The sequence below is a fragment of the Siniperca chuatsi genome, linkage group LG14 (assembly GCF_020085105.1).
Source record: "Siniperca chuatsi isolate FFG_IHB_CAS linkage group LG14, ASM2008510v1, whole genome shotgun sequence".
In the NCBI taxonomy this organism is placed as follows: Eukaryota; Metazoa; Chordata; class Actinopteri; order Centrarchiformes; family Sinipercidae; genus Siniperca; species Siniperca chuatsi.
Genome location: NC_058055.1, coordinates 6,190,468 through 6,203,994, shown reverse-complemented (window position 1 = coordinate 6,203,994; position 13,527 = coordinate 6,190,468). Strand labels below are relative to the sequence as shown.

Below are 13,527 nucleotides of genomic sequence, written 5' to 3'. Positions count from 1 at the left end.
AGTGGTCCCAGAGGAGTAATGCTGGCAGTGTGCGTCACTGCATGAAAGCTGGTCCTGAAAAAACAGCATGCCATATCCTCATTTGAACATTACCTCTGGATCACGCTATCATGTTGTTTTAACTGAAGACTCTGGGCAAATTAACATCCAAAAAACATAATCCTCTGTGGAGTTCAGTATGTTATTTGGAGTCATAGTTCATATGTGTTGGGGTTTTTTGCAATAATGATGCTAAAAAAAAATTGGTTGTCCCAGTTTTCTGGAGCTGCATTGATCTACATTTATTCACAAATCCCAGCCCATACAGTCTACTGGTAGCCTTATAATGGAAACAGCAAAGACTGAAAGAAAGTACTATTCATATCGAAGAATGATCATTCACTGTTCACTGCTCTAAATGCAGCACTTGTGGCAACGTGACGTTCACCAATTTGAGTCATTTCTTCATAAGCTACACTGAAAAAAGTGGTCATAAAGGCGGACTTTATGAGAGTGTGGAATAAGTGTCAGCTCCACACTGGCCTTCAACTCTGTGTTTTGACTGCAGGGAGCAACTGTCTGCAGCCACACAGTATGTACAGTTCAGCATCACAATTAATTAATGAAAGGGGTCCTTAAGTGTAATATATTGGTTTGTTTTTTCTTTTCTTTTATATGTTACCCTATTTTAATATTAATTTAATTATCTGTTATGTTCTATGTGTGTGACATGAAGGGACTACAAACTTTCATTTCATTATACAACCTTGTGTTGTAAAATGATAAATATATTACCTTGTACATTCACGCTTGTTGGTAAACTAAGGGAGTATACTGTGTGTGTGTGTGTGTGTGTGTCAGAGGGAGGGGCCTACAAAGTAGCTGTGAGCATGCTTTGCTGTGTGAATGTTGTTACCTTGAATGAGGATATAAGTAGCTGGTGTTATTGTTGTGTGCTGTCAGGAAGATCCACATTCCTGCGATGTTTCTTGCTTGGCGTCATGCTCACATGAACACAGACACCTGGAGGCCTGAGACTTGAGAAACTCATTAACGTTGTTCAGTTAAATGGATCTCTGGGGTTATATTTGCAATGTAGTCACAACCATAGTGGTGACCTGATATGTAGCTATAATGTAAAATATCCCTCTTTTCAGTGTTGCTATGATGTTATACCTGGTATTTCTAGCATCATATAATAACTTATGTAATTTAGGAACATGTTATCAGATGCTGCATTGTGAGATGCAACTGCAGTGATGATCCTAATACTCGAAAAAGGCAGTTTGGAGATTTTGGAAAGCTTAGTTCCTTTGTGGTCTCTTGACCTTTATCTCTTTGAGTGCCCGTACAGCATTGCCATGGCAACTAAACTGGGCGCTGCCATCTTGGGCGAGGGTTGTCGTACCTCATCATCAGATGCATTACTGAATCTCTCTGTTTTAATAAGACGTGGTTGTCACATTTCCTCAAATGTCCGGTGATTCTGTTCCTTAAAAACCCCCAGAAAAGAGTAAGAAAAGAAGAAGGGGAAATGTAGAGGAGAGCAAGTAAAACATTAAAAGGCCTCACTGAGAGATGATAGTTGTGATAGGCTACTACACAAACACAGAGCTGCTGGCTCTCTGTAATCCCTTACAGATTAACACAGTTCATTACACAGCTCATTGCACTTGAATCTAGTACAATAAACCCTGTTGCTTTGAACCGACTTCCACCACTTATTTAAATGGATGCTCATTGAGCTGCTGGAATAAAGACTGTTTTGTATACCATATTAACTTTTCATACATTATGTTCATTATATTCATTCATAATTGGACTAATCTTGTTTTCAAAACAGGACTTTATCACAGTGCCTATAGCTCTAGTTTATCCAACATCCACAGCTCTGTTTTCCTAACCTTACAGTAAATAACATTTTGCCAAATCTACCTTATTAATTTTCTGGTAATTGTGTGGTAAGTGTAGACGGGTGTGGCTCAGACATATGCAGACTCTGTCCAGGAGGGACGCTCCACCATCTGGCATAGGAATCCCCCTCCCAGCAGGCTGTTTGTATGCGTTAGTTTATGTGTGTGTGAGTGTGAGTGTGTGTGTGCACTTTTTCCAGGCTAATTAGAGTGCTGCTGCTGTACAGTACACTGTTAAACACTGTTGTCGCTGTTTGACAAGCTTGGGGGGGGGGGTTAGCCAACCTGTCTGCCTAGGCCATGTAGGGACAACAACCTGATGTGTTTTCAAGTCTGTGTTTGTGTCTGTGTTTGAGTGGAGGGTGGCAGATCAGCTCAGCTCTTGTTTACTGGCATTCTTGTTGTCCCTTTGGACAAGAGAATTAACTAGATCTCATAAAAGGTGCATAAAAATGTGATCTGAATTCTTTTTCTAATTTTTCACCATAACTTGGACTGGATATGTACTATGATTTGCCTGGCTAGAAATGTAAATTGAGTCTTACCTGCCTTGAGGCAGTTTCTGCATAATTGCCACATTGTGTGCTCTGACTGCGGTGAGAACTGCTAACAAGAAACACAGTTACACCATATTAAAGCAGAGGTGATGTAGCAAATCAAAGTATGTGTTTTTGGGGAATGCCAATTTGAGAAATTCAGATTCTCCTCATGATTGATAGTGTAGGTGACTGAACTGTGGTTTTCACTGAAACTGGGTGATACCTAACATACACCTTTAAGCCAAATCATTATGAAAGAGAAACCAGGCGAAGAGTTGTGAGTGTAGCGCTTGAACAAGAATGCTGCTTGTAGTGTGAGAATCTGAGCAGGTGGTTTGACTCAGATGACAGGAATCTGACGTATGTTTCTGCTCCCAGTCACAGTCCAACCTGCACCTGCCTCTGCATCTCACCACCTTTGAAACATGCTGTGTCTCTCTGTTGTGCAGTTATTTGCCTGCTTAGCTGTGATCTTTCTCATCATCCATCCAAGGCAAAATCCCTGAGATGACAAGGACATTAGGCAATGACAAGGAGTTATTTCTGAAAGTTACAGAGACTCAGGTGCAGTAGTCTAGAGGTCAGGCTATGCTAGGTTATACTGGTCTGCTGGGCTCAGAGGAGAGGAGCAGATAGATCAGAGGCAGCCAGCTTTTTAATATGTTAGTCATGCTGCTGTTCCATTTTCATGAGCTGTGTTGCAATCCCCAGGACCAGCCTGCCAGTTTCACAGAGTCAGCTAGCACTACCAAGCACACCACATTGCATCTGGACTGCAAGGATTTGTAGGATAGATGCATTATTCCTCTTCTTTTCTGTTAGAAAATAAGACTTTGAACCTTTCCAAGCTGGTGGTCTCAAGAGGAGCTGAATTCATTTGATGAGACTTGTTGCTTCTTGTTTACTGGTGCTTAAAATTGTATGGTAGCCATAAATGTATTTCTTTAATCCTAATTTATCACCCTCTGATCTTCTTCTTCATCTTCATCTTCTGATGTTTATGATGTGTTAAAAAGTTTATGAGATTTCTTGTGCATCCTTTTACACACTAGCTATTGAACACACACAAGTCATAATGTTGTGATGAGCAGATATTCAGCTGTTCCCTCTCCTACTCTACCTTTGGCCAAGCACCAGGTGTCATTCACTTCATTAAGACATTAGAACCATGCACAGTATGTGAGTTTCCTCCATTCCAGCATAACTGCTCTTGGGTTACAGTAACAGAATTTTTACGACTTCAAAGACCTTGTGGTTTCTCACAGTGGAGCGATGTTATGGTGCTGCCTTATGTCTGTGCCACCAGAAATCTTGATCTCACACAATCAGTTGCAGTGTCATCTGGTAAAGCCAAAATCAGCTCCAGTCACTGTGCTGGGGCTGTTTACATGAGCCAGAGGGAAGCTAGGAAGGTGTGTTTAGCGATTTAACACCAGAAATTGTTTGTATATAACACTCTGCAGTGAAATCTTTGTAGCCATTTACTTAAGTTTAGCACTGTATGGCAGCCAAGAGAGCACTTATCAGGGATATTATATTGCTCTTCAGGGATGTTAAGTGAATGATAGCCTTTGAGTACTGTCTATCCATCATATCCACAAAAGACTACCATAAAGCCAGAATGACTTTAGCTATAAGTCAAATGGAGTTCAGTGTTTCAATGCCTGTGATTATGATTATTATTATGTCTTGAAACCACATTTATGTTTTCCCTCTCCTCCTGTTTGCAGGGGTTCTGCTTGACATCCAGCGGCATTATGGAGTATCAGACAGTGGAATCGGCTTGTTGCAAACAGGTCAGTCTCCTTTAATTCCATAGTTACATGTGTGAAAAATCTTAGCTCAACACCTAAACACATCCTGTGTGTGATGAGGGTCATTGTTGTGTAACTCTGATATTTTGGTGTTAGCTAAATTGGATGGAACGATGAAAAGCAGAGGCTCTGACCCCAGTCTGCCTCCCGTCTGCCTGTAAATGGCAATACTGAAATACAAGCTAATAAATACAAGCTAAGTCTAAGTTTACAGCAAAAATGTTTGCCTTGTTTTCCTGTTTTCACACACAAACAGTAAAAGGGTTTTTCTTTGGTATAGATATTATAGGTAATGTAATTAATTTACATAATCAACCCACTAATGATTTACTTATACCTCTTTTTATACATATTAATGTGCTCTAATTGTAGGATTTAAATAGAAACCAAGTCAGTGTTTTTCAGGAAAACAAGTCAAAATTGACTCAATGTTCCTGCCTCGAATTTATATAAGTCTGCAAACCCAAAACAGTAACAGATTCTTTTTGGTCACACCCTTTAAAGCTACAAGATAAATCACTGCCTCAATTTTTGCAAGAATTTATTTGTATCTCCATGTGAAATGCTGCAGTAATTTGAAACATACTCCACCACCAACCGTGTTGAGGTGTTCGACGACTGTACATTTTTTAGAACTTTCAAAATATATTATAATATATAATTGAAGCTGGTTATAATTACTTAGCAACACTGTATCACAGGCTTAAGTGGGGCAGTGAGATTTCCTCAAAGCAGCAGCAGCAGTGCAGGTCAATAGAAAGGAAAACACAGTCAGGAGCCAGGCAGGCTGTTCTCCTGAGAGCCTGCATGCATGTACCCGAAGCGTCTGAGGACTCTGGCTCAGGGCAGGGTTTCCTGTTCCACTCTAGACCCCACTGAATTCACCTTTTAGGGAGATACCTTGCAAAACCCTCTCATTGGAGGACAGGACCCAGTCTTGTCTCCGTGTGCCCTCAAACTCATTCAAACACCAACAAACTTGCGCACAAAGTGCCATTGAGGGCAAGCAGGCAGGTTTGAGTTTGAGGGGGAAAGAATACAGCCCAGTGTTTTCCTTCTTCACTTGATGTTCTTAGACTAACTTTAGGTGAGCTGAATGGGGTGTTGAGGACAAAAATACCAGGAAAAAGAAATCTGTGTTTCAATTTCTGTTGGCTTTTCAGTGAATAAGCCATTTCATCATTTCCAAATCTCATTTCCATCCAGTTTCAATGAAGTATGAAGAATCTATATTTCACTCAAGTTAATTTTCTACCAGCAACTCTTTCTCCTTCACAAACTTTTCTCTTTCATCTCCTTTTTTTATGTTTTTGCAGCAGTAGTCAAAAAATTAAATAGTCAGTCTGGTGTTTCAAAGCAATCAATTTCACATCAGACTTTTTCATGTGATGCCTGTACAGACTGGTAATGGTCTTGATGTGTAGAATCTAACACATTTTATTAGTTTTTCAATCAGCAGGTTGCCTGGATTTGTGAAAACACACTGAACTTTCCAGTTGATGTCTGTTCTGACCGGCACCTTCTGCTTTGGGAGATTTGTATGAAATCTTAACAAGAAACAGGAAACTGTGAAGGGTGTTTGACTCTTAATTCTGTTTGCATTGGCTCATTATTTGGGTTATGCACACAGCCACACTGGCACAGACTCACACACACTTAAACACACACAGTATGTGTAGGTGAGGGCTGCTGTGTGTTTGGTTTGTTTCTGGCCAGTCCCGGCCTGTCCCGGCCTGTCCCGGCCTGTCCCGGCCTGTCCCGGCCTGTCATGGTTCAGACTCCGCTTGGCCCCTGATCCCCAGGTGACCTCTTTCTCACACCGGCCTGAGGAATGCTGGGTGTCGGGCCTTGAGCTGTGAGAGCGGGTAGACTCAGACAGGGAGCCTAGGTGTGAAGAAGAGGTGAGGAGGTTGATGTAATCAGGGTGCTGGAAGCGAGAGTCTCAGTGTGTGTGTGTATATGTTTACAGTATGCACATATCCCTTCCGGGGTTTCCCCCACCCCCAACTTCCGTCTCCAGAGGGAACAATCCCTGCCTCTGTGAGCACCTGCAGGCCAGGCCGTCTCTGCCTTCTCTCCTGCCTCGCTCCCGCTGTCCTGGCAGCTTTCGTCCACCTGGGAACGTAGACTGCCAACGTAGGTGTTTTACAGGCAGTGGGCGTTGTGTACGCTGAGGCTTTCTCTCTTCCTCTGCTGCCAGGTCACCCTCACACTTAAAACACTGACCACACACTGCAGGATCCAAGTCGTAGAACAAACACAAGTCTGAGTCAGAATCACTTTATGAACTGTGTTCTGGTTCAGTTTGAGCAAAGGATAGTTTTGACCCTTTGCTTTGGCTCTTGATCAGAACTACTGGAATGAAACATTTCCTATATCTAGAAGCTACTGACAAGTTGTTTGCTTTTGGGAAACACTAGCCTGACTGAGCACTAGAGGAGCCCTTTAGACCTGCTGCTGATTGTTGCACTCCAAAAAAATGTGTGTTATTATGTTTAGTATGTTATTATCTGGTATAGCAATGTGCCTCTCCCTAGTTTGTCTTAAGTTTGTTTTCTAGAAAAGAAAAACCAGAACTATCACACCCTCATTGGCAGGATAGTAGACCGAATGGCATGGTTAGATGAATGCTTTTTGCAGTACGGTAGTGTAGTATTTTCATGCTAAAGGACAACACATGGAAAATACCCTGTGGTGAGCTCAGCCTCCGCAGCACCAGTTATTTCTGTTATTTGGCAAAACCAACCCTTTCAAAAGTAGCTTACACAACACAAATTGACTTGAGGTATGTGCTCATTTCTATTGTGCATGTGAGTGTGTGTGTGTGTGTGTGCGTGTGTGTCATTTTTGCCTAAAGAGCTGAGGTCTCAGCTCTCTGTGTAAGAGGACACAGTTCATAGCTGTCAGTCAGGTTAGGGATAAGGCATGCTGTTTGAGCCTGGAGCTTGCCGGCCCGTCCATCAGCATGTGGAGATGGTCTCACCTGAGCTCAGCAGACCTGTCAGAGCACCAGGACAGCCTGAGCTCTGCTCTCCCACTGGAAATGACAGGCCTCTGTGCTAATGGCCCTCAGGCAGAGGCTATCTGAAGTGAGTGACACCCACACACAGCTGTGAACAGAACCAGTCCCGAGGGTACAGAGGCCACGAAAGGTTAATGGAAGAGAGGAAGAGGAGAGGGGGTTCACCTGGATGGTATTACCTTTGGTTGGGGGGAGTTTTTAGCTCTTTTGTTAACCAGACAGAGTAATCTGTGAGACGGTATTCTCCTCCTGTTAACATGCTATGGTTATTGTATTCAAGTGCTTTGAGGCAAATCAGAAAAAAAGTCTCTAATGGGTTGAATTATCCCTTACAATGGAAGCTGGCGTAGTAATTATCCACCACTGGTTTAGCATGGCAGCAGAGTTATTGGGGTCAGTCAGGCTGGATGTACAGTGGGGCGGCAGCTTAATAAGGAGCCGGCGCTCAAAACAGCTCGCAGACTGTCTGTGCCCTGTTCTGTGTGTGGCTGCCCACCTTGTCTGAAACACTACACCAGCAGACGCATGCACACTCATACACGCACACGCACGCACACACACACACACACACACACACACACACACACACACACACACACACACACACCAACAGTGCCCCAGTCTTAACATAGTGTCAGTCTGCCTTTCAGCCAGTATGTGAGCTGTAAGGAATGAGGCCACAGGTGCTGTGTAAGACTTATGGCTTGAGCTCCGCTAACACATCAGACTTATACAGCACACAAAAAGCTTTAAGCCTAAACCGCATCAGCATTGTACTAGAAGTCGGGTTTTTGCCACTGAGGGTGTATCCCATGCTGTAGCTGTGGCTGTCTGGAACCTGTTGTTTACTGGGTCTGAGGTGTGGCCAGTTGTATAGGTTTATGGTCGGTGTCGATCGAAAATTTCTGCTGTTGAACGGAGGCCTCTCTGATTTCCTTTTACACAGTGGGAAGTTGAGCTATCAGTGCTTGATCAGCTGTTTTGGCCACTCACAGCTGCTCCTATTTTGTCTCTTGCCCTGGTTGGTATCCCTTGGTACCTCCTCTCTCTCTCGCTCTCTCTCTTTCTCGCTCTCTATCAGCAGTTTGGCCTTGTTGTCACTCCCACTGGCACCTTACAGGAGTTAGAGGAGATGGAGGGATGAAGGGAAATGGAGGGAGAAGAAAGAGCCACCTGTGACTTCCTCCCTCTGGTCATGCATGGCAGCGATGTTTAATTTTCTCCACTATTGATTCCCAAAGCCAAGTAATTGCGATGGTGTTTCAGCAGCCTCTCTCCTGCTGAGACAAGAATAGAACGATGACCTGATGATCGACATCACAGCGTGTGTGTGTGTGTGTGTGTGTGTGTGTGTGTGTGTGTGTGTGTATGTGTCTCCATCTCAGGCTGTTTTTATAGGCCATGTCTCAGAGGAGGGCAGCTGTTGGCCAATGATTGGCACCCTTTTCCCTGTCTCCTTCTCTCTCACTTCCTGTCGACTAACCAATAGCACTGCCGATGAGTGACTGCCAATCCAATCAGGATTTTAATGCCAATTAAACAAGCATGCTGTCAACCCCTCTTCATATAAATGTCCTGTCAGATTTCTAATTCCCCCTTACTGTTGATCACCACAGAAACAGTGGGGAGGTGGGGGTGTCGTGGTAGAGTCAGATTTGAAAATAGACCTGTTATTTTAACATCTTTTTTAGTCGTCATGGGAGTGATCAAGCATTTATTAGTAACAAGATTTTTGGTGAAATTTTCTCTCGCTTCTCCGAAAAAGAGACTGAGCACCAATTGATTGCCTGAAGCCACGGGAGGCTGCTCCACTCTTTCTGCTCCGAGTGACATCAACAGATCAATTAGAAACACACACACACACACACACACACACTCCACGCCCCTACTAGTCAAACACATGTACTTCATACACACCGTTGCAAGTCAAGGTCAAAGATAGGGCTGCTGCATGCTCATTTGTTCTGTTTTCATTCATTATTAAAAGAGTGTGAGTATGTGTAAGTAATTTGTGCCACTATGTGTGTGTCAGCCCTAGTTTTTATATCCCATTAGTCCAAATAACAAGGGTAGCATACAAGAACACAAACACAGACAAGCAGGGTCCTCTGTCATTTCAGCCGGGGCTTGTCATTAAGTTGGCTGCTCCTGTAGTTACAGCAGGAAAATGGCAGGAAAGAAAAACTCTCTACTACTCTGCTGGATCTCCGCTCTGTGCCATGTCACCAGCCACAGGAAAGTATCCCTGGGAAAAAATAACTACATGTTTTTATTAATGCTGCAGCTTGGATTGCAGTCTGGAACTTAACTGAATGCACATCTCACTACTGTTTCATGCTTTTAGAACCCAAGCGAGCACCTTTCTTTATTCTTACCATATGTGTTCGCTTATGATATGTGCTGGTAATGTGCAAAAGATGATGTTCCAGTGCACTGTTGCCAGCCGGCCTGGTATTTGTAGCAGGGTGTAATTCTCCCCAGCTGCAGCTCTCACACTGAGCAGGTAGTAGAGAGATCTGCTGCAGCTGCGGTGACAAGCTATCAGCTCTCATCATAGCTGAAAGATCAAATAAAATAAAATGGGTTTAAATTGGCATTAGGTAGCTCTTGTTGGCAGCAGGAATTAGCTGCTGAGTTTGACAGAAACAGGCGAGAGAGTGCTGCACGGGTGTTTCCCAGGCTGCATGCGGTAACAGCAGCCAACACATTGGTAATCCAACACTGGCGAAGTCTGAAAGGAAGGGTTTCGGAGAGAATTAGTGGTGATCAGAAATTTGAGGAATGCAGAGATCTTTGGGCGCCACATGAGGGGGAACCCAGGAGGCAGACATGTGATGTATGAGAATGTCTTGAGTTAAGATGTATTGGTTGGCTCTGGTGTCCAACTCAAACCAAAGTTATGTGTTACACCCTACACAGAAGAAGAAGAAGAAATAAAGCTGCCACTCCCATAGGTACTGTACACCTGATAGAAAACACAACACACTGCTACCAGAGTGCACTGGACACCATTGATTGGTTGGTGATGACTGAAAGAAACATACTGCTCTTAGTTTCCTTATTTTACTCTCTGCTGTAGTGTATTTCTTCTCTTCGCAGGCTATTATCAGTCAGCAGTATCAAGATCAAGATAAAGATAAAATAGATGTAACATTCTAACCTTTGTAGTAATGAATATTGATTTTCTCTGAATATCGTAGTGAGCTGGCAGAGAGAAGAGTAAATTACTCTGCTCCATATGGATAGACAATGGCCCTTTATGAGACCCAGAACTCCAGTAAACAGCATTAGATTTAGCGTTGTGTTGTATAAGACAGTCCTTCAGGCTACATTTAGTTAAACAAATACCTGCAGCAAAGTCTCCATAGCCACAATTCAGCTGTAAACTTAGCATACCATTTCAACCTCTGTATTACTATAATTGCACATTTGCTTTATACAAATTAATTGTCAAATGTAATACTATCTGTAACATGAGTAATCCCAAATAAAATACTGAATAATATTGCAGAGAGCGGAGCTGCTACTGAAATGTTTCAAATGTTTCTGAAATATAAATTGCACACATAATAATTGTTATGTGTAGTTTCCATTTAGGGAATTTCTTGTTTCAGTGGTCACACTGTTATTTTACTGTAACACTGTCTCTTCCTTCCTGGAAACAATAAGGATTCTTCTACCTGTAAATTCACTCAGCTGCTTCACATGTCCCAGTGGAAAGCTTCAGGTATTTTTCCGTGTGTGTCTTACTAACACAAGTACCAAAAAGTTACTCGATTAGAATTAGAACTGAAGTGCTTTTATTATGAAAGGACTATCCTGTTAAGAAAAAGCACTGAAACAGAATCTTGTTTAGCCACAGAGTAAGTGGGTGTACGATAAGTCAGCCAGCAGCTGATGCCAAATACACGGTAGTGGCATGTCCAATATCGTGAACAGATTCATTCATTTGGTGTCTTTCAATCAGTTGTCTATAACTGTGTCCATGCATCTCTGTTGTCTGTTGCAGAGTGGTACTTTTATGTAATAGACTATATGGTATTATGTTGCTTTACTGAGAAGGGTTACATGTGGTTGGAGTGCCTGTGGGATGACAGTGGTACAGTATGTAGGGTTGTATTTTGTTATAAAGTTTGAACTGCTAACCTTAAGGGTAATGATAAGTGTGGTTCTCACATTATATTTAAATGACAAATGTATTATATTATCATTAAGGTGAGTCACAGCAATACCATTGTAACACACAGAGATGTCACCTAAAAATAGCAGCAAAATCTCACATGGACTGAATGGTTCTGCCCAACAGTGCAGAGTATTGTTTGCAATTTTCATGCTTTTTGAAGCAGTAATTTTAATGTGAAGCAATATCGACAGCAGTCCATTCGTACAAAGCATTATAAAATTGATTATTTAATCTGATAGAGAAAACATTAGTCTACACTTGAAACCTTCTTGGACTGAGACAATATAAGAGCGAGGACATAGTTACAAAGCTGTTTTTACTGACTGACATTACTCGTCCATAGTTTACTATTCATACAAACGCCTCCGGTTGCAGCAAGCAGATAACCTTGTAATGACGGAAAGGGCAGAGTCACAAAGGTGGAGTGGAGTATTTGCGATGTGATGAACGCTGACACCTAGACACACACCTCGTCCAGAGTGAACAGGTCAAAGTGACACTTGGCGGTGCTGTAAATGGCTCAGAGTGACAATGCCTAGCCTGGAGACATGTACAGACCTGCAGATAGGATTTGCTACTCCTATTCCTCTAAATCTGTCTCTGGCAGCTGGCGGACGTTTGAATTCCTAAAACTGTTGTCCCATGGTTAGATTGACTGTCCTGTCTGTCAGGTTTCACAGCTATAGCCTTCAGCTACAATGGGAAATACCCAAATCACAAATCTAAAAAAACATAAAATAGATGACAGGAAAGCAGGAATTGTCGGAGAGCCAAATTGATGAGATCTGGCTTTAAGGGGGTAGAGAGCATACTAATGATGTAATTTATTTTCTTTACATTATTTGGTTTGCAGCCCTTGTAGATAACAAGTACTGCTGAATGTTACTATTACTACTACTACTATTCATAATTCATTTTCATTTTTAATTAGAGTCATATGTGTCCCTGAAAATGTTTTTCCTCCATTTTGCATTCTGCCACTGTAGCATAAAGTAGCTCTGTGCCACTCGATTTCTATATTAAATGAAAACTAATTTTATTTTCAAGCAGGAACACTTGAATCTGTGATGAATCATATTTACTTCAAAAGTCTAATCTCAGAGGTAGGGAGCACTCACAGCAGAATACTTTCTGTGTACATCTGCATCGGTAGGGGATTAAGGTGCCTTTTCAAACTAAGTCACTGTCAGTCACCTCTAAGAGAAATGTGAATTATTTCATACACAACCAGACAAGTGTCTCAATGCCTTTTTGTTAAAAAAAAAAAAAAGGATCAAATGGGCTGCTGAGCATTTGAGCCGGATGCAGAGCCTCACAGGTGCTCTCTTCAGGGGAAACTAGTGTTTCATAGGGAAATGTATCTGTACAGGCTCAGTGAATATCAATCACACACACACACACACACACACACACACACACACACATACACACACTCAACATATGTGTGTCTGCATCTCCTACTGATGCTCTATTCACAGTGGCATTGAATCATAGGGGGTGAGTCATCCCGGGACTTTTTGTTCTGCTGGCCAATCAAAGCGAGAGCTGGATGTCCGATGTTTCTAGTCTCCCTCTGTGTGTGGCAGGGGAAAAGTGTGTGTGTTTGTTTAGGGGGGTCTTCCAGTGGGAGTGCAGCTTGCTCAACTGTACTGAGTTGAGTTACATTCAATGTCATTACTTTCTATGTTTCCACCAAACAGCAAGCGACTGAGAGGCTCCCCTGTACCATATTTAGGGTAATTCATGTGCCTTGTCACTGTGTTTTTAAATACTTGCATTCAGAGATTATTTTACTGTAAAAAATACAACGTCAGAATACCTAACTGAACCATGAAGAAGAGGCATAATTAGACCAACCAATTAAAATTATTTTTTAGAGTAGAATGCTTCAGTGATAAAAGGTTTTGGTACCAATTCACCATGAGACATACTTCATAAGGTGCCTCTAATGATAAAAGATAATAAATGATGATAAATGATTAAGTCAGGACTCAGTGGCATTTACCATACTGTTTATAACTGCAGATTTAATAGGTTATTGTTAAGTGAAAAACCTTAATTTGTTAAAAGGTCAAGC

At 42.1% G+C, this 13,527-nt stretch overlaps 1 protein-coding gene across 4 annotated transcripts in view; it reads left to right on the top strand.

Moving 5' to 3' along the window:
* Positions 1–13,527, top strand: part of spns2 (spinster homolog 2 (Drosophila)) — a 61,891-nt gene that overhangs the window by 14,843 nt on the left and 33,521 nt on the right. For all 4 annotated transcript variants that reach the window (XR_006380777.1, XR_006380778.1, XM_044223612.1 and 1 more), the window contains exon 2: positions 4,162–4,227. Coding sequence is in view for 2 of the 4 variants with exons in the window: in XM_044223612.1 (XP_044079547.1) it covers positions 4,162–4,227 (66 nt within the window). In the remaining 2 variants the exon portion in view is untranslated. The remainder of the gene's footprint in view (positions 1–4,161; positions 4,228–13,527) is intronic.